This window comes from Neofelis nebulosa, chromosome 2 (genome assembly GCF_028018385.1).
Source record: "Neofelis nebulosa isolate mNeoNeb1 chromosome 2, mNeoNeb1.pri, whole genome shotgun sequence".
Taxonomy (NCBI): domain Eukaryota; kingdom Metazoa; phylum Chordata; class Mammalia; order Carnivora; family Felidae; genus Neofelis; species Neofelis nebulosa.
Genome location: NC_080783.1, coordinates 54,792,375 through 54,818,023, shown reverse-complemented (window position 1 = coordinate 54,818,023; position 25,649 = coordinate 54,792,375). Strand labels below are relative to the sequence as shown.

Genomic DNA, 25,649 nt, shown 5'->3' with positions numbered 1-25,649 from the left:
GGAGATCCTCAGCCCACACTATCGGCTCCTGGGTCTCCACCCTCCTTCCCCACCAGAGCACCACCAAGCCCACCAGGCACAATCCCAGCGATGGCACGGACTTCCAAAACGTCAGACTCTGCACTCTGCTGTTTATAAAAACTTGCAGTATTCAGCCCCTCTCCCTTTCCCGGTCAGTGGTTTTGGGGAAGACTTTTTCTTGTGCAATTCCTGTGTATGCTTTCTCTCTCTCTCGCTCCTGTCTCCATGATCAGGGCTTCCTCTTCTTTGCAGCACTGCAGCTCTTCTCTCCCCCAAGTCAACTCTCTGCAGGCCCTACCTTCCATGATGTGGAGGGTTTTTTCTGCCTCTAGGCATGCAGTTTTGCTCTCCCAGTCCTCAAATCGATTTCTTGGGTGTTCAAAGTGATTTGATATTTATTTATCTAGCTGTGTTCAAGGGATGAGGCAAGACTAGGGTCTCTCAACTCCTCCACCATCTTAACCTCTCCTGCAGATGTCAGTTTTATTATTTTTTAAATGTTTGTTTATTTTTGGAGAGACAGAGAGTGAGCATGGGAGGGGCAGGGAGAGAGGAAGTCACTGAATCCAAAGCAGGCTCCAGGCTCTGAGTTGCCAGCACACAGAGCCTGATGCGGGACTTGAACTTACAAACCATGAGATCATGACCAGAGTTGAAGTCAGAGGCTCAACTGACTGAGCCACCCAGGTGCCCCAAGGTCAACTCTTTATAGCCTCATCTTGAGAATTCTTGTTGCAACAGATATTTCAGGATATAAGAATATACTTGGCAGCCATTTTATATTCAGAAGTACTTTTAAAACACCCATTTTTGAAAAATTAGAAAATAAACAAAACTACAACGGTTTAATTCCACATCTCAAATGTAACTTAATGAAGTTCTGCAAGCATCTATTTTTATTTTTAAAAAAGGATAATATTCCCATAGTTTTGGAACCTGCCTTTTTTCACTCAGTAATGTATCATGAATATCTTTCAAATAGACTTCTACAAATTTCAATGAGTAAACTTTCATAAAATTTTCAATGGTAGAATATTCTTGTGGGATAAATTTATTTAAATATTTGGGTTGTTTTTTTTGTTTGTTTGTTTTTTTAAATATTTTGAGGGGGAGGGGTAGAGATGGAGAGAGAGAGAATTCCAAGCAGGTTCCATGCTGTCAACACAGAGCCTGACATGGAGCTAATCTCACAACCTGAGATCATGACCTGAGTTGAAATCACCAGTCAGATGCTTAACCGACTGAGACACCCAGGGACCACCCCCCCCCCAATTGTTTATTCTTATAAACTCTTATAACTAAATATTTTTAAGACTAGACCCTTAATATTAAATTATCAAAGTAACTAAACTGGAAGGTAAGCTTCCAAAGGTAGCTAAGTTAGGGTCTGGTATAGTACAAGGCTATTTAAAAAGGGAATATGGTTTGTTAATAATTACATTTTATTTAATCATGGTCACAAATAAGCTTTTATGCTTACTATTCACTTTTCCAGTTTTTCTATCTATTTTTTGTTACTTTGACTTCTATCACTGTAATTCTCTTCCTTCCAGACCTGGCAAAAACTGGGTAGTTCTTGTGCTCATTTTGACTTTCACATAAGAGTTATGATTATCCGAGTATTTTGGAGATTTTACACAGAAGGTGGATCAGGTTTGTGAATACATCAAGTGTCTAATGTGAAATCTAAAGATGGTGGTGAATACTGTAGTAAAATGAAAATATCTATTAAAAATAAAGATACATTCTTTTTGTTTAGAGACAGCGAGCATGAGCAGGAGATAGGGGCAGAGGGAGTGAAAGAATCTTAAGCAGGCTCCACACTCAACGTGGAGTCTGATGCGGGCCTTGATCCCACAGCCCTAGGATCATAACCTAAGGCAAAATGAAGTTGGACACTCAACCAACTGAGCCATCCAGGTGCTCATTCTTTTTATATATATATTTGTTTATATGTTAACTGTCACCCAAATGTACTTAACTTCAATGGACAAAGTCTAAGGTTTGCCTATTTCCAAATTTTGCCAATTCTAAATTCCTGGTAGCCATTCTGGAGCTGCTATTATTTATAGCATAATATGATTAATTTTGTTATTTTAAATATAGCTAACTTTGTTCTAAAATGTTTTCCCCAGCCTTGAATACATATTCACCTTTTAAATTGTAAAAATGGACTTCTTGGTAAGATCAAAGGAAATTTAACCACTACCTATTGTGGTTAGAACCTAACAATTTCAGACAATGTAGGATTTAAAGGAAGCCCTGAATTTCTGTGCCAAACCTATGGGAAGACGGGATAGGGGGGCTGTTGGACAGAGAATGAGAAGCGCCAAGGGAAAGGGTATTTAGCCTCTGTCTTCTACGACTCCACATTATTTCAGAACAAAGAAGTTACATTTTGTTTTAATCAAATATTTTAGAAAATACTGTTAGAAAAAATTTACAGAATACAATTCAAATAGATTCAAAGATGCAGAATTCATCAGATTGTTACACAGACCAGTAGGACTTAATTCTCCCTAGATTTTATGAACAATCTTTATTAACAGAAACCAAACTTATTGTCCAAAGTGATAACGTATCAAAGAACTACATATCAAAATATACTGCCATTATAGTTTTTAACATTTTTATTGCATTTACAATGTGTGGAACATTATAGGGGTTTACAGTAGAGGCCAAATATCCCAGCCCTTAAAAATTGAGTAGGAAAGATTGGATGAACCATACATAAATATCTTTGAACACAGGCATTAGAAACATACATATGATTATAATTTTACAGGTTTATACAGGTGACTGCTCTATGTAATTTAACAGGGAGGAAGGGTAAAAGAACAGTGAATAACAAAGTCACTAGGGTGTGAAATAATTACAGCTGGGTGGTGCTAAACAAACAAAAAACACAGAAAATACGATTTGTAAAGGCTAAAATGTCCTGTGAAAAACATAGCTATCCCCTATCACAACAGTGAGGTAGAATTCTTCCCACCCTGTTTTCTGGTTTCTTGACCAACTGGGGGGGGGCTATCCCATCCAGATGGGTTCTGTCTCACATTGCTGTACCCAAGACAGACTAGTTAGCATATGTTTTTGACTCCCCCTTCTACCCCAATTGAACAGAAATAATCTTTTGTTTAATCGGTCTTATTTCACTTATTGAAAACAGGTGGCAAAGTTAGTAACATAAACAAACCAGTGCTGTTTCTTCTAGCTAATGTATCACCATACTTGGGAAGTGCTTGAATCTTTCAAGAAGTGAAACTAATGCTAAAATTTCAGGCATATATACCCGTTGGGGAGCTACTTGGGGCAGACAGGTATTTCTTCTCTCAAAAAACACCAAATGCCAACCATGTTAACAATGCCATTTCTATCACAAACCAACTTCTAATATTTCAAACATGGATCATAAAAATAGTTTACACCTTTCTACACATCCAAAATAGAGTGAAAATCCAGGCCACCCTATAACCACATTGAAAAAGGTATAGCAGTTTCTTTTAAAACTACCCTATGACACAGAAATTCTAACCCTAGGTATTCATCCAAGAGAAACGAAAGCCTACATTCACATAAGACCTATGAATAATCATAGCAGCTTTGTTTATAGTTACTAATGCTGGAAACAGCCCAGGTATTCCTAAATAGGAAAATGGATATACTGCAATACAGTCATACAATGGAAGAATACTCAGCAATAAAAAGGAATGAACTACTAATACACCTAACATGGATAAACCTCCAAAACATAGTAAGTGAAGAGGCTTCTAGAAAGATTACATGCTGTGTGGCTCTATTTACATAAAGATCTAGAACACACAAATTTTGATTTGTGGTAGACAAAAGAACAGTAGTTGCCTTTGGGAGGGTGTGGGGTCAAGGATTGACTAGAAAAGGCAAAATGGGAATTTTCTGAGAACGCTTTACATTTTGATAGCACTGTATACATTTTCCACAACTCAGTGATGCGCACTTAAGATTTATGCATTTCACTGTATGCTAATTCTACATAAAAAATGTGGTAAGCATATTATTGAGCTCCAGTTGATATGTATGCTGAAGTTATTAGTAGGAAATGTAAATCTGTCTGCAACTTAAAATGCATAAAAAATAATTTGGATTGATGAACTGATGGGTGGATAGGTATAACACAAGCATAGCTAACGCTAACTATCACCTGGGTGATGAATACATTGTAAAATTTTAATTTTGTATGTTTGAAAAGTTTTATAAAATGTTGGAGACTTTGAGGGTGCAACACTTACCAAACAATGCCACTGAAAATTTCATTATTGATCTCATAGCAAGATAATCATCAGATTCTTCCGACCAGTGTCAATTTAGAAACTTAAGAGCCTGTGAAAAGATATTCCTGAGTGTGAGGTGAGGAATCAGCTCAGATCTACACTGGCTCAAAACTGTCAGTGACATTTTGATCCCCTCACACCTTTTAAAAATAGAATACATATTATCAACCATATATTCTGAGCAAATTTGTTGGCGATGTAGACTAATGTAAGAGCTAAGATAGAAGAAACATTCTTGAGAAATATCAAGCACAGAAACTTTTACCTGACTTCTAAACTAAAAAAGAACTAGGGCAAACTATAGTAGAAAAGATGTGCTGACCCAAAACACTATGTGAGGTTTGATCATACCACACAGGCCCCTATGCTCTGAGTGGAAGGACATCTGATTATCCTGTCTCTCCAAAGAAGGACTTATTTGGGGGGTGCCCTAAAGTGATGGCATGTAACCTGTAAATACTTCTAAGGTGACTCCTTCAGATTCACTAAGACAGGCCTCAGACTCCAATAGCCTTTTGTCAGAAGTAGTTTTCCACATGCCCAACTTAAAATCTGTTAACAACACTGCACTTATTATCTAGTGGCTGGTAACTATTTTTAGTTATTTGCTAAGAATTTGTATATAATTGTATAGACACACACATACACACAAACACCCTCGTAAGAGTTAACAAAAATAATCTTGATTCTTTTAAAAATTTACTCACTGCTTTCAAAATATTTAGTCACAGTTCTGACTTTCCTTTGATCTCTAAGTACTTCATGTTCTAGTACAGGCTCTACTTTTTCTTGAAGCACACGGACTAGTGTTGCCAAGTTTTCAAGTTTGCTCTAAAATATTGCAATCGGGTCATTTAGCATCATCTCTGTCAACGTTTTTCAGTCTTAAAACACACTGCTCTATATTTATGCTATTTCACAGAGCATCCTTAGTTCTAGCAGTCTCTGTTACAGGACCAGTCTTTGTTATTATCACTGCCCAAGTTTATCAAGACTGCTCTTCTCTAGCTACAGCGGAACTAATGGTGGTCTCAAGTCATGCTTTTTACCTCTTTTTTAGGATACTTTAACAGATTTGTGCTTTTGTTGTTTCTACAGGCAGATGCTAACTCTCTGAGATCCACTCTGAGTATGACTTTTACTTACTTTTACTTATTTATTAATGGCACTCTGTCATGTCCTGTCAACCTCAAAGTAGATGATACTCCTCACTTGTCTTCCATCTCGCTGGTCTACCATCCTGCCATAAAAGAGTTAATCTGTCAGATCCAGGAGTCCTGTTATTTACTGATGAGCTCACCAACTCCACCCTTAGTATTTCCAGTATGTAATTCTGAATGGAGGGGAAATGGAGCTCAGGGAGGTGAGCATAAACAACATGCCATGTCTCCCACAACCCCATGCTCGTCATCTGAGAAAAGAGCAAGATTAAAGAATGCTCTATTTTCCATTCTGAAAATATAATTATAGTAATAATTCCTTCCACTTTGGATAACATCATAATTTTCAACACATTTTTCTAGTATGATTGTATTTATAGACACAGAAAAGTTGAGTAATTTTTACAAAGGTCAGTAAATGGCAAAGCCAGATTCTGAAATCAGATATTCAAACTCCACTCTTTCCATTATATTCAGTACAGCTCTTACTTTAGCTTTTTTATGATCTTTACTATTCTTGCCACTATTTATGCTTCTTGGCTAAACACAGATGTTTCTATAGCACACAATGAAGCCACATAGTATCAGATGTTAAATCAGTACTTAACTTTGCCTCATCAAGGTATCTGCTGCCCTCCATACCAGGAGTGTATTTTCCATTTTCTTCAATTGAAGCTTTCTATTTTCAGAACTGAGAGTTAACCTTGGAAAGTTTTCTAATTAGGTTAACTCGGCAGGTATGTTTCAGCCCATCTTCTTAATTCTAGAGGATTTCTCTTTTGGGGATTTAACCAAAGTTATCTCAATCACGTTAACTCTTGTCACTGATATTTACTGATGATAGTTCCCCGTATCATTTTCAATAGTTTAGGATGTGGAGAACTTAGCAACCAGAGCATGTGCAGTTCCTAGTAACCACAGGGTTTTACTATGGGAAAAGTACACAGCAATCTCCAACCTCTCTGGCAGGGAACGTGCAACGTAGTAGAGGGTTCTGAGTTCTTCCTCTGACTATACCATGAAATACGTTCATATACTGTCACCATCACATCACTGGTTACAATAGGTTTAGATCAGAGAGTATGGTTTGTGCAGCACTATCAGAAAAGTAATTGTCATGTTCACCTTAGATTCTGCCAGCAACAATAAACTAAACAGCACACTCCATATTTCAACTGATGGGGTAATGAAACAACACACACCACTAGGTAACACTCAGCAACCTGGCTAATTTAAATGCCTATAAAGTGAGAGTAGTATCCTATCCTGTACCCAGTGATGAAGCCTAGACCTGCCATCATCATCCTGGCTGGCAGGGTGAGCCGTCTCATCACCATCAGCAATGTGTTGCCAACAATGGGAACTGGGAATGAAGTCAATTTTTTCCTGAAATCAAGGTACCATCTTTGCATCTGCTGGGTCAGACGTGTGAAGAACAGCTGTCAAAACTTATATATTGAGCTAAGAGAGGAGCAAATACACAATAAGAAGGCAAGAGGAAAAAAAATCCCCCAAACCAAAACAAAAAAAAAAACAAAACTAGCCCAATGAACACTCCAAGAATTCCCTGAGATGAGCTAAAGTGATGTGGAAAGTTGTGGCATATACCAATAGATGGCATGTAGAAATGATGGTTCTTCCTCCAGTTGTGGACCAACGTCAATTTATGATGTACAAAGAACTCATGATTTCAGACAGACTGCAGTCACTTCCTTCATGTGTACTCTAAGTACCCTGTGATGCTACGAAACAAAATCACGTTAGGGCATTGTTGGGTTTTCAATCATATCTGTACGTGTATGTACAGATATACATATAGAAAGTAGCAGCAAATTTACAAATGAAGAACAATATCATGTCAAAAATATATTCCATTTCATCTGAAATAGTCAAGTTACAAATAACATTTCCAGATGCTGCCTTACTCTTGCTGTAGGCAAATAGCTTAAGGCATATTAACAACTAACTCACTGGACAATTAGTAGTCGAGTTGATGATAAAACTAAGAGCCCCTTTACTTACAGTGTAGTTCTTTTCTAGCAAAGTCTTAATAAAAGCACTCTAATCACTATGAAGTTCAGTAGAATAGATATTGAGTGTAACTAAGTATCTAAATTACCTAATATATAAGTATCTGAAACACCAAATCACTTCCTTATGAGTAGATTCATTCATAAGTCAGTCATAACTTTAAGAAATATATTTAAAACACACTATAGACTATCATATAAGGGGGACTATTACTAATGCCTACAACAGACCATTCACATACAGAAGAAGTAAAGCAACTATTACATATGAGGAAAAGGCTGGGAACAGGAGAGTCCCACAAGATTCCTTCCCTCAAAAGAGATTATAATGTAGCAGGCACAGACATCAATAAACAATTGTAGCATGTGGTGAGCACCATTATGAAGACTGAAACGAAGAATCACAAAAGTCCATACTCAGAAGTTAAGTCCTAAAAGACTTGAGAGGATTATCAAATATAGAAAGAATTTCCTGGATGTTTTCAGAAGCAGTGGCAGCATAAGAAAAAAGGGGGCAGAAGTTTCTCCCAGATTTTCTGGCATGTTTCACTATAAAAAAAGCCTGCACCTTTAACCAAAACTGCTCACAGAGAAGAAAGGTGAAAAATATGATACTTCATCTAGGAAATGTCAAGTGGGTAGTTGAAAGTATGGGTCTAGAATTTTGGACCAGATACGTAACAGAGAACGCTGGGATAAAACAGAAACCCTAAGGATGAGATACCTCCAGAAGCATTCCGAAGACAGAATCTGAGAGCACATTTGAGTAGATACACTTTAAGTTAAGAGCTGTGTGACTGTACTCACGGTTATGGCAGAGGATAACATCTTCGAGGGTGGAGACACTGTCTAGGAAAGGCTGCTAAATGGTGTAAATGTTGCAGAGACAGAGGACAAGGAACGCAGACAGAGGGCCAAAAAATTATTCAATTCAGTAACTGAGAGCACACTGAGAAGAGTTTCACTGAAGTGCTATGTTACACCAGGCTGCAAGGTGCTGAGCAGTGAATGGTGAGGATGCAGAGAGAATGGATATGGATTTCTCCGAGAAGTCTGGCAGTGAAGAAGGCTGGAGAAATCGGTAGGTGCAGAGGGATTTTTTTGCATTGCAAGATACATGAACATCACTGAAGACATGAAAAGAAACCAGCATACAATTCTTTGCATAATTTTGTATTGATCACAGACTAAAAAAGTATTTTTAATCTTTTTCAGAAACATTTTCTGAAATAAAAATTAACACAAAAATTAAATACGTATTTTACCATTTAAACTTAATATAAACTTAAAAGCACTAACATTTTATAAATTTTATTTCTAAAAGAGTTGTACAATTTTTGTTACTAGACTACTTCAGAATTTTGCTTCTAGTATGAGAAATTAAATTTTATTGACAAATGCTATTTTAGCTCCAGTAAGATTCCTCTGATATAAAGGATTACACTTAAGTAATTATGTATGCCTTCTTCCCCATACCTCCTCCCCAAAGATAAAGTATCTTCAAGGTAGGAAATAATTTGGATAACATTTTTCAAATTGAAGAAGAGAACAATCAGAAATAGTATTCCATTATTTTTAAGTTCTTTAAGATCTAAACTTATTATTTCTCAAAATTAAACATGCTTATTATATACACATGCTTACATATGAATTTCCTGGCTAAAATACATGCAGCAAACATGAAAAAAACAAATACTATGCCAGCCTCACAATCCTAAGAATGCCCTTTTAAATAAGGCACTCATGTCTGGAAATAGGATATAACCACCAAATTAAATAAGATGTTTAAAAGAAGCTTTTTATTAAGCACAAACAACTTTTAATACATTATCAATACAAATAGGAAACTGTCTTTTAATGAATATGATATATCAAAGATCTGAAGATTTTCTTCATACTGACACAATAAAAATAATCACTTTTGAAGAATTACAAAGTAAAATTTTTGAGTACACCACTGTCTACTAGTAACAATTTAACTATTATCTAAATTTACTACATCACCTGGGGAGAAAGGTCAACCATTTTTATAGAGAGAATTCCTAAACTCTTATTAGCACCATTCAAAGCTTATTATCAGTTGTTCATCTACAAATTGACAGGTCAGGTAAAGCTTTAAAGCAAGTTTTCAGTGCAATGTTTACAGTTCCTTCTTTTAAGATACTTGGAGTCTATGTCCTCAAAGCATGTTAAATAATTATGCCTTGGTAGTTGCAAAGTGTTAACATGTAGAGAGAAATGTAAAATGGAGAGAAATGAGGCTTATTCTGACTGTGAAATGTATCTTAATGTATTGCAGCTAATGCTGTAGTATGCCAACGACATGCGGGATTATGAACTGCAGATTTGTGGGAAGCTGGTAGCTATTAGCTCTCTGTGGTCATCATTTCAGGATGTCTCAGCTGCTGCCTTTTGAGACTAACCAGTTTCATCCTGTCTCTGATGTGTTCTGCGGTGGAAGCCATGTCACTTGGACTCCCAAAATATTGTTCAGTTCTAAAAATCAAAAGAAACAGAAAAACCCCAATCAGGTTAATATAAATCCACTGACCATAGCAAATTCAAAAGGAAGCAAAGATTACCATAAAAATTATCTATGTGATAAGGCATTAGTTCATTTGCAAACCATACTGTTTATCTTTGAGTAGTAATTTGGTAGGACAAACTTTTTTTTTTTAATTTTTTATTCTTTAAAAAAAAAGATTTTGAGAGAGAGAGACAGCATGAGTGAGGGAGGAGTAGAGAGAGAGGGAGACAGATAATCCCAAGCAGGCTTCATATTTAATGCAAAGGCCAATGCAGGGCTCGATCTCATGAACCATGAGATCATGACTTGAGCCGAAATCAAGAGTAGAATGCTTAACCAACTGAGCCACCCAGGTGCCCTGCAGAGAAACATTTTTATAAATGGCATAAAATATCTGAAGATATGTTGAAAGAAATAGATTAATTGTATTAAATGTTTACTTATGACAATCTCAATAAACTGAACAATGCAACCCAACAATGAAACCATAAAAGAAACAAACATTGGAGATATTTACTTTTCAGCTTAAGGTGCATAAGCATACACAAATATAAAACCTGTATGTGTCCTTCAATGATAAGGGTTATGTACACCAACTGTATACCTAATATAGCTGGCAAATAAAATATCCGTTTCATGTTAAGGCATCCCTTGGGACTTTAATAGATAAAATCATTTAATGTTATCCTACTTGAAAAGATAATGTATTCGGAGCCACTAGAATCTTTTGGAGCTAGAAGAGTTCTTAGAAAGTATCTGGTTACGATCTGCATTTTTTAAGATCAGAAAACTAAGGCCTAGAAATTAAATGACTTAACTAGGATCACACAGTGGGGAAACCAGGATTTGAACCTGAGTCTTCAAGCAGTGAATTCAGAGAGATCATCTAATTTATTTTTCCAGGACAATGTAACAAAAGAGAAATCTGAATAAGCTTATCAAACAAACTTTGTATAGCATCAAAAAGTTATCCTACAAATGGAACAGAATAGTAAATCCACATATTAAAGGTGGTTGTAAAATCTGAACACACAGTACTTATTCTTCAATCTTAAAAACATAAGGAAATGCCATATGACTATTTGTGGAAGGAGGAGAAGCCCAAGCAAAAATGCCAGTTATAGATGCTCCTAGGCTGACCTGAGAAGAGGAGATGCTGTTAACACCTGGCTGTGAAATGTGGAAACGGGAGTGGGGCTTTCCTGGAACAACCAGAAGGCGCCCCCTTCAATACTGTTATAAGCTGAATTTACAAACTTTCAGATTTTATTCTTTCATACACTGCAGATATGTAACATGTATTTAGGTTATTTCTGATGGTTCAAGTTTGGCTATGACCAAAGATTATATAAATGTAGATAATGAATTATATTCTTTCAAGGGAATAAAATCGTATCTTCCCCAAATAAATTCCAAATAATCACATGAAGCTCATGACACAGTAGTGGCACTTACTATGTATCAGATTCAAGTAATTTATATACATTCAGCTCACATAATTCCCCTGGCCCTGTAACCTGAGGAGGTATGAATAATATATCCCTATTTTATATCCCTACTTTTTAGATGACAGGATTGAGGCACAGAAAGGTTGAGTGGCTTGCCCAAGGTGTTACAGCTACTAAGTGGTAGAGTTGAGATTTAAACCTAAGAAATCTGAGTCCAGAGGCCACAATCCTATCCAGTATGCTATTCTACAATGTAAGATAGATGTATCCAGTGACTTGGCTTCTCTGTCATTTGAATTAAATATCCTCTGGATTACTTCTAAACTATTTTCACTGAGGTCTAAGATCCTCAGGGATGAAGCTCCTTCAGATTCATTTACTGGCCCATTTATTTGCATGAGATTACTTCTTACTTTTACTATCATCTTTTGAAATGTAAAAGGAATGTGGGAATCAGGACCCCATCGTTTTACAAATGAAGAAATTACGAATCCATACAGCATATTGGAAAGAGAATGGGTTTGGAGCCACACAGACTTGACAGTGTATTCCAATTCCACTTATAAGCTGTGAAATCCTGAGCACCTCACTTAATCTTTCTGAGCTTCAGTTTCTACATCTGTAAATCAGGAATAATCACACTGGTCTAGCACTGTTTGGTCAAAAATAGTGAAATGAAGTGCTTAACTTAGTGTTTGATAAATTATAAGCTCACTATACATTACACCCCTCCACTCCCCTTTCCTTCCCTGGATGAAGCCCAAAGTCACCCTACTCCCTATCATCACAGCCAAGGCTAGAACCCAGGAGTATCAACCTCATCAATGATCTTTCTTCTACAACAAGCTGTCAAGAAGCACATTGATAGCAGCAAGTACCAAACCCACTTTTGCTAACAGTTGAGTTTGCATTTCTTTTCATTACAAACTAATTTATTGTAGGAACTGAAGATGTGAACCAAAGCTAATTTACTTGGCTTTTTAAGAAACAGATTTTCCTCTCTTGATGATTTCACTTTAAGACCTCACCAATAAAAAGACAAGATTATAAGAACATGTACCATACCCATCAGGATAAACTACAGGAACAGTTAATCTATCCAAAAGGGATTTCCCAACCGCTTCAATTTCATCAAACTGCTCCTCATCATTAATAGCTTCGGGCTCTTCTGGACAGTCTTGCAAAATCTGCAACAAATAAAATGGTGTCATCAATCAAGAAATATAGAAAGGCAATGAAGCTCATGTAAATTCAGTAGATTGAAGGTATTTTTGTTTTGTTCTTAGCATCTTCATGTACACACCCTTATACAAGATTGATTACTGGTGAAACTGGCTCAAAAAATCCTAACAAAATGAAATACATAATCCTTACTAATAATATATAATGAGAATACAAAAGGTCTACAGTGATTTCCAAGAAAAAATAATACTAAACTACTATTTGGAAAGTAAGTTCAAACTGCACTTACAAAGTATTCCTTCATTCATTAAGTATTTATTGTACTAAATGTTTATTTAGCAGCTTGGGATGGGACTGAGATATAGATTTTGATCTCAAACAGCTTACAGACTTAAAAAACGAAAGAGGGAAGCCTGGGTGGCTCAACTGGTTAAGCATCCGACTCTTAATTTTGGCTCAGGTCATGATCTCACAGTTCATGATATTGAGCCCTGTGTCAGGCTCTGCACTAACAGCACAGGGCCTGCTTGGGATTCTCTCTCCCATTCTCTGTCCCTCCCTTGCCCTCTTCTCAAAATAAATAAATAAACTTAAAAAAAAAAAAAAACTTTACAAAAATGAAACAAAATATAAATGCAAAACCACATATACTCAAGTATACAAACACAGAACTGATGGGATGACCTAGACAGACACTACAGTTATTTTAAAAATTGACCTGCTGACTTACCTGATGTAAACTGTTAAAACTATAATTCACATATAGGAAGTTCTATAGTCCTTGATAAAATATTACTTTTTCCTTAACTATTACCATTTAAATTTAGAAAGGTGAGGAAAGGGGAAGAGAGGAAGGAAGAAAGGAAGAAAGAAAATGCTGTAATTTATAATAGCTAAGTCTAAAGGTACTGACCCACACTGATCAACATAGTAGCAACCAGCCACATGTGTCTTGTGACACTTGAAAAGCAGCTAGTCCAAATTGAGATGTGCTGTAGAGGCACACTAGATTATAAGAAAAATAAACATAAAATATGGGGGAAATGAGAAGTATTTATTTTTGCAACTTTTTTTGCATTGTATTTTACTTAATCCAATCTGTTCATTTCAGCATTACTCATAAAGAGCCTTATAAGAAGTTCTAGATTCAATTTAAGTATCTTCTCAGTCATTATACTATATAAGTTACTTAGAGTTATATTTATGCATATTGGTATAAAATAAAACACAGTCAAGAAGAAAATACCATCTGATAACAAAAAGCTTTACAAAGGTTTGAACAGTAAATAACCTATAATTGAGCTTATTACAGGCATGATAAGAAAAAAAGGCCAGGTAACAGCAGAAGGAAAAGAACAGTAATTTTCTATGCAAAAAACTCTCAACAATTTACATTCTTATAGGACCTCTTATGAGAAGTCTAGACCTTAAAATGTCCTTGCAGAAACAGTTTATTTTTTAAAGTGTTTCTTTAAATTCCAGTTAGTTAACATACAGTGTAATATTAGTTTCAGGTGTACAATATAGTGATTCAACCCTTCCATATAATACCCTGTGCTCATCACAAGTGCATTCCTTAATCCCCATCATCTGTTTAACTAATCCCCTACCTACCTCCCTTCCAGTAACCTTCAGTTTGTTCTCTATAGTTAAGAGTCTGTTTCTTGGTTTGCCTCTCTCTCCTTTTTTCCCCCTTTCCTCATTATTTTGTTTCCTAAATTCCACATATGAATGAAATCATATGGTATCTGTCTTTCTCTTATTTCGCTTAGCATTAAACTCTCTAACTCCATCCATGTGGTTACAAATGGCAAGATTTCGTTCTTTTTTATGGCTGAGTAATATTCCATTGTGTAGATATGCCATGCCTTCTTTATCCATTCATCTATGGATGGACGCTTGGACTACTTCCATAGTTTGGCTATTGTAGATAACGCTGCTATAAATATCAGGGTGTATGTATCCCTTTGGATAAGTGTTTTTAAATTCTCCGGGTAAATAGCTAGTTGTACAATTGCTGGATCATAGGGGTAGTTCTATTTTTTAACTTTTTGAAGAACCTTCATACTGTATTCCAGAGTGGCCTCACAGATACATTTTAAAAACAGTATCATATGTAGAACTTAAGAAACACACAGATGAATGTAGGGGAAGGGAAGGAAAAATAAGATAAAAACAGAGAGAAAAGCAAACCATAAAAGACTCATAAATACAGAACAAACTAAGGGTTGATGAGCTTCCTTTTGCCTGAATTACCCCTTCATATCATTTCAAGGTCTCTGATTAAATGTGATCTCCTCAGAGAGGCCTTTCCTGGAAGACTTGTCTTACCTGCTCTCCACTCCCTCTTTCCCAAATTGAGGGTGGGGGGAAGGGCTAAATGGGCAATGGGTATTAAGGAGGTCACTTGTTGGGATAAGCACTGGGTTTTATACGTAAGAGATGAATCACTGGGTTCTACTCCTGAAACCAATACTACACTGTATGTTAACTAACTTGAATTGCAATTAATTAATTAATTAATTAATTTTTAAAAAAGCTATCAGTAGTGTTAGGAATTGGGCCTCTTAGATAGGAGGGAGGGACAGAAGGAGCAATGTGACTAAAGAGGGTGGGAGAGCTTCTGGGGTACTGGTAATGTTCTGTTGTTTGAATACTGAGCTGATCACACAGTCATGTTCACTTCATGAAAATTCATCGAACAGACTGAATTCAACAAATTCACTGAACATTTATGATCTGTATATTTTTCTATGTTAATATACTTCAATAAAAACTTTTCATTAAAACAATCAGTAGATAAACAAATTAAGCCATTTTATGTATACTTTCACATTTATCATCATTAGGCCTATTTTAAACCAAAATACTGACCTGTGGAGTTCAGTGACCAGCTCAGGAAGAGTTAACTATGAACACTTCCCAACAGATGTACTGCGTAACAAGACAGAAACTATCTAATTCCTGATAATATCTCTTCTATTCTATAGACTAGGCTATCACACTTACATTTAGGTTTCTCATATTTCATTATATTGAACATCCCCCACACATAAACTTTCAATGTGCGAGATCACAACAAAGTTAACTACATAACGAAGCTCCTCCTCAGAGTAGAAATGTAAGGGTTGGTTGGGTGCTATAAATTTTCTCTGTGCAGAGTTCCGAAAAGGGCTCTGCTGAAAATCTGCCCAAATAACACTACACATTTCATTTTTGGTTTCTGGGACTAATGAATTCATTAAATAATAAATTCCAGAATGAATCTTTAAATATAACACATGAAAAAAAGTTTTATTTTTATCCTTACTCTGAGTTGGGTAGTCTCTAGTGTAAACATTATAAAATTACTAAGTGCTCTTTTAAAAATGTTATGACAATTAGTAGTAGATGCAGAGGCAAAGTTTCCTTTCCTTGCGTAACGAAAGAGATGGGAGTTGTGCCACCCTAAATATAGAGAGCACATTCTGGGCGTCAGGTCTGGAGAGAAGAGAAGCACTGTTGAGAGAGGACTCCTGGATGGTTTTGGATTTCTCCAAGCACAGTATGCCAGCACTAGTATGGATTACTAAGAGGATTTCATCTGAACTCTCTAAGAATACATTACATCTAAACAAACTTTAAACATAGGATTAATAGGAGTTGCAATAAGAAAAAAAACCAAGCGAACTACATAATTATAATATTAAAAGTAATATATTTAAAGACAGGCAATAAATACTACTGAGACTACATTTTTTAAAAAAGCAAACCTTTTCGGCATTTGAGTGAAAGGCAATAGCCATCTCCAGCCTATGTACTCTCTCTTCAGAGGCTATCGTAAACTGTTTCCATACTCTGTTCAGTCGAGGAAGCGTGTCCCCAGATGATCGAGACGTGCAGCGCAGAGATTGGCACAACACAACTGTAGCCTGTAGCAACTGTCTTCCATAGTCGTAAGTGCTCTAAAAACAAAAAAAAAGTATACATGAAATTACAATAAAAGAATTCTGAAAAGAGAGATGGAAAAGTGTACAGGAGGACTGTGGTTGCAAATGAGTAACACTACCAGAAATCAATGCGGAATGACTCCACTGGCACTTACTACTATAAATTAACTGCATGCATAATAAAAGATAGGAAAGCAATACTTTTTAGTAAGTTTCTTCCTTGTTAGGTTTTATTCTCTTATTCTGTTTTCCCCATCTCAGTCTACTTGATTCCACTGGCCAAAAAGAATGTCTGCTCATTCACTAACCAACAAGTGGGTGAAAATGGACGCTTTATAGGGCACTTTATATCCCACACAGGAAACCACAACTGTTCACTGAGAGCTCAATTATTAGGGAAAATAAATTAAGATACTTCTCTCTCTCTCTCTCTCTCTCACACACACACACACACACACACACACACAGAGAGAGTTTATATTGTTATACTAATACTGAGGAGACGAAAAAACTGGGACTTCTACTTTACTGATATTAACACATATTTCTTATTAACTTTAGTGAGTGAGCAGTTGGATTGCCTAAAAATGGCATAGTATGTAACACAGTATATATAATGACATAGTATATAACAGCATTCATATAACATATAAATCAGAAGGAGCATATACAGAACCTGTATTCAGGAGAACATAAACCCTCTCAAGTTTATGCAGGCTAGTTTTGATGTACCAGCTGACACTTTTCTTAGTTCTGTGATATTTCTGAAATAACATGACTAACCTTCTTGGACTTGGAGGGTTAAGTTACATTATAATCATGCAGAAAGCTATTCAAACACTGAGCTTGTAGAAAAGGAAGATAACCAGTTCTGCACCTGTGCAACATCAACAAATTTTCTATGCTTTTCCAGTAAAACTTTTGTTTCCTGAGCATCATCACCCAATCTGATGTGGGTCTTAAGCAGGGCATCCAGAAGTTCACTTAGCCATTCTACTGCCTAAATAAAAATAAAGAACAATGAAGCTCGATTCATAACTCTTATTATATCAAAACGTATTTATAAAAAGAAAAATTACTACCATGTGATTAATTAACCCACTAGTTATAACCTAACTTCTTAATAGCTCATTTCATTCAATGCCAAGCTAAATGAATTAATGACCTCTCCTCCCCGTCAAAATCTGTAAAATCTAACAAGATGTATTAAAAAGAAGCACTCCCGGGGCGCCTGGGTGGCGCAGTCGGTTAAGCGTCCGACTTCAGCCAGGTCACGATCTCGCGGTCCGTGAGTTCGAGCCCCGCGTCAGGCTCTGGGCTGATGGCTCGGAGCCTGGAGCCTGTTTCCGATTCTGTGTCTCCCTCTCTCTCTGCCCCTCCCCCGTTCATGCTCTGTCTCTCTCTGTCCAAAAATAAATAAAAAACGTTGAAAAAAAAAATAAAATAAAATAAAATAAAATAAAAAGAAGCACTCTTTTATTTTTTAAAAAAGTGTTTATTTTTGAGAAAGCACAAGAGGGGGCACGGGGGGGGGGGGGGGGGGGGGGGGGGGGGGGGGGGGGGGGGGGGGGGTGGAAAGAGGGGGACAGAAGATCCAAAGAGGGCTCTGTGTTGACAACAGTGAGCCCAACTGTAGGGCTTGAAGTCATGAACCATGAGATCATGACCTGAGCTGAAGTTGGATGCTCAACCAACTGAGCCAACCAGGTGCCCCAAGAGAAGCATTCTTTTAGTATCATGTGGGGGTGCCTAGGTGGCTCAGTAAATTAAGTATCCAGCTTTTGATTTCGGCTCAGATCATGATCTCACAGGTCATAAGATCAAGTCCCACGTCAGGTTTTGCGTCTGACAACACAGAGCCTGCTTGGGATTCTCTCTCTCTCTCTTGCTCTCTTTCTCAAAAATAAATAAATAGATAGATAAATAAACATTTAAAAAATAAAATATAAAATCAATATCCTATGATTTGTATTATTAGAAGATCGTGAGTTTATGTAATATAGATCTTCCATGTTCTGTGATGCTATCTACATGGAGATAACATTGTTTATCTAGTTGAAAAAAAACCCTCTTGCAGGTTAAAAAGCAACGTGCTAAACCAGCCTTAATCCTGGCATGTAACTCACAAGAAAGTCAACAGTAATAATAAATAATCCCAATTTCTAGTTAAATGGAGAATTTCATTGAGAAGATAAGCCAAATAAGACCAGTATGGTAACTGAAAAGAAAAAAAACCACTTTATTATTTTAACAAGATAAGCTAGAACTTGACTTAATGCATTTACTTTCTTGGACCATGAAAAATACACTTTTTTAATAGGTGAAATCAACATTTTAAGAGAAGACAACTACATCATGTGCCTGATTGATCTTTACCTGGGCAGCATCTTCTTCACATTTAAACAACTGCACCATCTGAAGCATCTTTAACCTTCGCACGTCTACCATGTCTTCACATCTAATAAACCCAAACATAAATTTAAGACACCATTTCAGTTTCGTTAATAACTATTATAACATCACCATCTGGCACACATATTTTATAGTATATTAAAATACTTAATCTTCCACACCATGGAGACTTCAACTATTCTGTACTGATTTGTAAGAATTTTAAGGATATCTATGTTACATCAAAATACTTCAAAACCCTCAAGACACCTGAACGATACCTAATCACACACTCTCGAGGATAGAATGGATTCTGCAAAATACTGAAGCAAAGCACAAACATAGTGGTATACTAAAATCCAAAGAAATCTCCACTGCCAGTTAGCATTAAACAAGCCTCAAAGATAAGATTTAAAGTTTATCAGGGTGCCTGGGTGGCTCAGTCAGTTGAGGGTCTGATTCTTGATTTCTGCTCAGGTCATACATGGTCTCATGGTTTGTGAGTTTGAGCCCTACATCGGACTCTGCACTGACAGCGTAGAACCTGCTTGGGATTCTCTCTCTCCCTCTCTCTCTGCCCCTCCCTGACTCATGATCTCTCTCTCTCTCTCTCTCTCTCTCTCTCCCCCACCTCCCACAAAATAAATTTAAAAACTTCAAAAAAAGTGTAAACCTTCTCAAATACTAATTTTGAAGATGATGCTCCAATGAAATAAGACAAAAATGTTAACATTTTTCATTATATTACCCAAAGCACTATCTAATTCTAAATAAAAAACAAAACAAAACAAAAAACACTCCCATCTGTTTTCCAAAGAAGAAATAAAGCTCTATTGATCTCTGGGTGTAGAGAAATACAATTCAGAGTATTTTTACATTTTATTTACTTATTTTAATATTTATTTTTGAGAGAAAGAGAGAGCTTGCATGGTGGAGGGGCAGAGAGAGAGAGGGAAATGTAGAAATCTGAAGCAGGCTCCAGGCTCTGAGCTCTCAGCACAGGGCCTGATGTGGGGCTCAAACTCACAAACCGCAAGATCATTACCTGAGCCGAAGTCGGATGCTTAACGGACTGAGCCACCCAGGTGCCCTAAGTATTTTTAAATGTTAGTGTGGTTTGCCCTATCTAATATACAGATTAAGCTTTCAAGGTGACTTGACCTAACTCAGCTCTGATCCATTCCCTTCATACCCATGCAATTCTGTGTTACTTTAGACAGAAGGGAGAATTCAAATTCACTACAATGCCAAACACCAATAACCAGTTACCCAGGAGGCACTGGGCTCTGCTACAGTCAATGTTCTCCAGCAAGCTGAATAACAATACAGAAACCATGGTCACAAGGCTATTTTTTATAAGGACCTCCTTTATGAAAGCCCATATTACTAAAATGACCTTAGTTAAAGGAAACTCTACAAGGGACTAAAAGGAAGCGATTATGGTAAGAATTGTTTAAAATCTGAAGCTAAACAACAATGTAAGGCACTGTAATGATGAAAACGCTATCACAGATATACTTAATACACGCTTTCAGGTCTTGGATAATGTGCCTGGAAAATGTAAGACATGGTCTAAACTATTAAGTTGGTCGCATTTGGGGAGGTGGACTTCTAAAGAATCAGTATGGTAAGTGCTACTGTGGAGCTACGTAAAGAGTTCTATGGGAGAGGGAGGAACAAGTGACCAAACATGCCTTAGAAATCTAAAAGAAAAGCCTTCCAAAAATAAGGATCCCTGAGTCATGAAGAATAAGCAGGAGTCCATCAGCCAGAAAATGAAGAAAGAAGTATTCTAAGTCACAGATTCATGAAACAGCACAGTGCATTCAGGAAAGTAAAAACAACTGTGTTTATATGAGAAAGTTGCAGGAAATAAGATTATGCAGGATTTAATTATGAAGGGTCTCCCACACTATTTCAAGGAGACAGAACTTCATGTGAGAAAAAAGGAAGTCACTGAGTGGGGTTTTATGATTAGATATGCACTTTACAAAGATTTACTGTCACGTACAACAGACTAGAGAAGAACAAGGCCAGAGGCAGATAAGAGAGAAGATCTTAAGTAGAAAACATTCAGGATTCAGAGAAAGTAGAATTTAAGACATTTAACTAGGCTATAAGAGATGAGGAAGAGTATGGATTTTAGGATAAATCCTAAATTTGGTAGCTGATGGTAACTTTACCTGGAAAATTAAAAGACAAGAGTACATTATCTGAACATACTAGGTCTGAGGAATGTATGGGGGAAAATACCTGGAGATACTAAGTAGGCAAGTGGGATTACGGGTCTAAAGCAAGGGCAGGGGTGGGGTCAGAACCATAAATACTTAGTTACAATCACATAAAGTCATTAAAGTAGTAAGACTGTCCAGGGAGAACACACAGAATGAGAAGAGGATTTGGCCTCAAACCCTGAAAGCAGTGAAATTAGTGACAGAACAAGAAATCAGCGAAGAAAACTGAGAAGACAGAGTGCCAGGATGAGGGTGTTTTCAAAAGAAGACAAAGTTGTCAGAGTGTTTCAAGAAGAAAGTAAGTCAGTGGTGTCCAATGCTATTCAGTGTGATCAAGCTATGTTAAGACCAAAAATATTCCCCGGATTTTGAGCCAGATCAGGCATTTACTCAATACGGCAATTACAAAGTCACTGGTGACATCAATGAGAAGAAGTTCAGTGAAATGGTGAGGGTAGCAGTGAGACTGGGGAGGGCTAAAAAGTAAATGACAGTCAGTGAGAAAGTAGCATGAGTGCAGATTAGACCTTCAAATGACTAAGCTTTCAACAAGGAGAACTCTAGGGCTAGATGACAATGAAGCGGTTGAAGAGGACAGTATATGCATGTGTATAATTTTTTTCTTAATAGGAGAGATTTAAGGATTTAAATGAGAGGCAGAGATCAGAGTAGAGAATGAGAGTGGAAGGGGAAAACATGAGGCAGTTGGCTTTAGTAAGAACAGAGTTACTTTGTGATTAGAATAAATAATGAAATGGTAAGTTTGCAGATACTAGGCTAGAAGGAATTTCTGCCTAATGCATATTTTCTGCGTGATGTAGTGATGTGTTCTGTGAGGTTTCACTGATGATGTTAAAATTTCTAAGTGTGCCAACATTTCATACAACCATGCTACACTGTATGTACTTTCATATATTTAACCTTCTACTTTGTAATGCTCTCCAGTTACTACTGCAAATTGAATTTTCAAAGAATCCTTTAAATTCCTCGCTGTATAACTGAGAACAAACTGAGGGTTGATGGGGGGTGGGAGGGAGGGAAGGGTGGGTGATGGGCATTGAGGAGGGCACCTTTTGGGATGAGCACTGGGTGTTGTATGGAAACCAATTTGACAATAAACTTCATATATTAAAATAAATAAATAAATAAAATAAATAAAATAAATAAATAAATAAAAAAAATTTCCTCGCTGTATATCAAAGAAAACTAAATAGCCTCTTACCCAGAATCTATTGTCTATTCTTTCACAGCAAATGAGTACAATGGATGTGTGACAATTTGTGACTCAGTTCAAACGAAGAAGCTGATCAATGCAGATGACACACTTAAGAGCATCTCTAAACTAAATGAAAATGGAAAAGAGCCAAGTTCTCCAAAAAGCGTTTTCTTTTCTTTTTTAATATTGTTAACATTTATCCATTTTTCAGAGACAGAGCACAAGCAGGAGAGGGGCAGAGAGAGGCAGACACAGAATCCAAAGCAGGCTCCAGGCTCCGAGCTGTCAGCACAGAGCCCAACGTGGGGCTTGAACTCACGAGCCGTGAGATCATTACCTAAGCCGAAGTCAGATGCTTAACCGACTGCATCACCCAGGCACCCCTCCAAAAAGGGTTTTCTTAAAGGACAGAAGAGTCACAGGCTACCGTGAAGATATGGAATGTGAAGTACTTGGGTGTAAGTGAAATTTCACCAGTGGGTAAAAAGGGAAAAGGTAGCATTAATTGAACAAACTGTTGTTGTTAGTACAATTACACAGAATAATTCCATTCACCAAAACCTAACACATGCCTACTATATCACAGGTGAGAACTTATACTCTGTATGGAAAATATAAATTATATCAGTTATTTTAATATTATGTTATTTTAGCAAAAATTAACATTAATAGTCAAACTTTGCCTTTGTTTCCTAAGCTGCATATCTTCCATCACTCCTTGTATGTGGTCCACATTTTCTTTATTTTCAATGGTGACATCCTTTCCATAGGCCCAGGATGCCTGATTGGAGATCTGATCCAGAAGTCCTTGACCTTTTTCACGCAAACCTTGTAATCCTACATCTAAAAAAAAAGTTCCTAGATTTAATCTCTTAAACAAAAGAGGCACTTGCCCTCCCTCAAGTAAATCCTCTCAATTGTACTTGGATTCCAAGTGGAACAGCTTTGTGCATTAAACTACCTTGGGGTGGAGGTCTCTGAACACTTCAAGCAATAAACCCCTTTTAATAGTGGTTCAAATTGGAGGTCCTTCTCATGCCAAATTCTCCATAAAGAGAATTTCCGATTATTTCTCAAAATTGAAAGCAGGAAGTAAGTGTGAGAATTTCTATCTTGGTTATAGTAAGATTTTTCAATTTGTTTCCTTTTTGCTTTTACGTAGTCCAATTTTTAGGAGAAAACAGCAAACATTTTGTTCAAAAAAATGTAGAAGAGTTACAAGACTTCAAAGCATTCAAGCAATGTATGATCACTGTGAAAAAAGGATGCTGAATGTTTTGAGTACAGGCATCGTCCAGCTTATACCAAACAAGAAGCAACATTTAGGGTAGATTTACAGTACTCCAAACTAGACAAGCATAGAGGAATTCTTTTTTTTTTCTTTTTTAAAGGAAAAATATGATTCCAGAAAGCTTCTGACACTTTGAAATGAAGTGCATTGGGCATATTAGATAAAAAATATGTATTATGCCTGTCATGTGTTAAAATAACAAAGACTGCAAACAAGTAAAATGCCCATACAAACATGATTTTTCAAACCCATTCCCTCAAATCCTTTTCACTAATTAATCTGGTTCAATGGTATGTCATCATTTTCGACTAAATCTCTGTCTCAGGTTTCTGCTTCCTTGCCTCCATCCCCCTTTGCTATCCTATCCCCCTCAATATAACCCTCCCTTCCCATTCGCACATCTACTATCTTCTCTCCATCATGACCTAGGGAAATTCACTGTATTTCCTTCCTACTGTAGTAAAATGTTAAAAGGCCTTGGTGTCAAGTGAAACGGGACCATCCTCCCCTTGGGAGAGTAGGTAACCTTGGCAATATTCCCAGTTTGGAGAAACAAATGCACAGAACCAAACCGACTATGTATTCACAAGGTTAGGATATAGCAACAACAAAAATCATTGCATAAAACACAGTTTGGGGCATACAAGGTTTACCACAGAACACTTCACAGCTAATTACAGTTTATGCATGCACTACAAATAACTGTTCATAGGATATGCAAGACATAGCACCTGTAGATATAGCTGGGTAAAGGAGAAAGGCTAAAGGCCCAATGAAGGAAGGGTGATTGGACATCAATGAAAAATAAAAATTTTACCATGTATTACACCCTTCAAGGGAATAAAACCTAGTTTATACTAATTTTTCCTATGTTCCCTATAAATAATTCTAATTAGTTCAGTACAAGTTGACTTGTCTAACCATAGTAATGATATTTCTAAAAAAAGAACCCTTATGTTTCAGCATTTTTAAAATCTGCTTACCAACACTTTTCAGCTTCTCTTCAAGCAGTTTTAAAGTCTGCTGAATCGATGCTCCATCAGCTGGTGCTACATCTACGCACAACATCCCTAATAAGCCATCCAACTGCTGAGACAACTAAAGCAGAGGGACACCAAAGAGATAACCCTGATGTAATCAGCATCTAAAGTGTTTAATGATTAATGAGGTTTATGTCTAATGAGGTTATCACAATTACACTTGAAAAAAGACTATGCTGTTAAAAGACAAGGACGAATAATTAGAATACATGTTATCTGAAAGACAGAACACATAGATGCATGCACCAAGAAGACAAAGATTTATATCCAGGTCAGCAGAATGTAAAAAAAAAGTACTGCAACTTCCATTTCAATCTAAGTTATAAAGCATAAACAGAGAAACAATCAAAATAAATATATCAACTAGGTTGGAAGACTAGACAAAACAGGTTTATGTGCATGCAAAATGACTTAAAAATGAAAATTAAAAAAAAAAAAAAAGACTTTTATCATCTCTTCACAAGCAAATTATTCTATTGTTCCAGAAAAATAATTAGGAGACATGCAAACCTGCAAAAATTATGTGCAGATAAGTGTAAGTGTTCAGATCATTTGAAGAAAAGAAAAGCAATCAGAGTAGATACTTACATCTTGGGCAACACCATGAAATTCAAGAGCTGCTTGTAAGAGATTCTGCCTAAATTCCAGCTGACTGGCCTGTCGGTAGCAAACATCACTAAGTTGTTGCTGCAGTGACTTCAGTTCCACAAGATCTTCCTCATCCCCAGCATTTAAGAGTGCTGCAATTTGCTGATTAAGTTCCACATACACTGCAAACCATTCCTGTAACACACATGTTGTAAATTAAGGATCAAATTCGTTCCTGAAAAACTACATTACATTTTATAATTCCTTTAGATAAACTAAGTA

General features: G+C 36.6%; 1 protein-coding gene across 7 annotated transcripts in view; it reads right to left on the bottom strand.

The window, feature by feature from the left end:
• Positions 1-2,633: 2,633 nt before the first annotated feature.
• SESTD1 (SEC14 and spectrin domain containing 1) overlaps positions 2,634-25,649 on the bottom strand; it is a 149,956-nt gene continuing 126,940 nt past the window's right edge. For 4 of the 7 annotated variants that reach the window (XM_058712651.1, XM_058712662.1, XM_058712677.1 and 1 more), the window contains 8 exons: positions 25,368-25,562; positions 24,723-24,837; positions 23,132-23,291; positions 18,984-19,065; positions 17,485-17,607; positions 16,431-16,622; positions 12,562-12,683; positions 2,634-10,017 (listed from right to left, as the gene is read on the bottom strand). In XM_058712651.1, coding sequence (XP_058568634.1) covers positions 9,888-10,017; positions 12,562-12,683; positions 16,431-16,622; positions 17,485-17,607; positions 18,984-19,065; positions 23,132-23,291; positions 24,723-24,837; positions 25,368-25,562 — 1,119 coding nt within the window. In that variant the 3' untranslated portion in view covers positions 2,634-9,887. Of the gene's footprint in view, positions 10,018-12,561; positions 12,684-16,430; positions 16,623-17,390; positions 17,608-18,983; positions 19,066-23,131; positions 23,292-24,722; positions 24,838-25,367; positions 25,563-25,649 lie in introns of those variants that run through there. The other 3 variants (XR_009256963.1, XR_009256962.1, XM_058712695.1) reach the window with 3 other exon arrangements.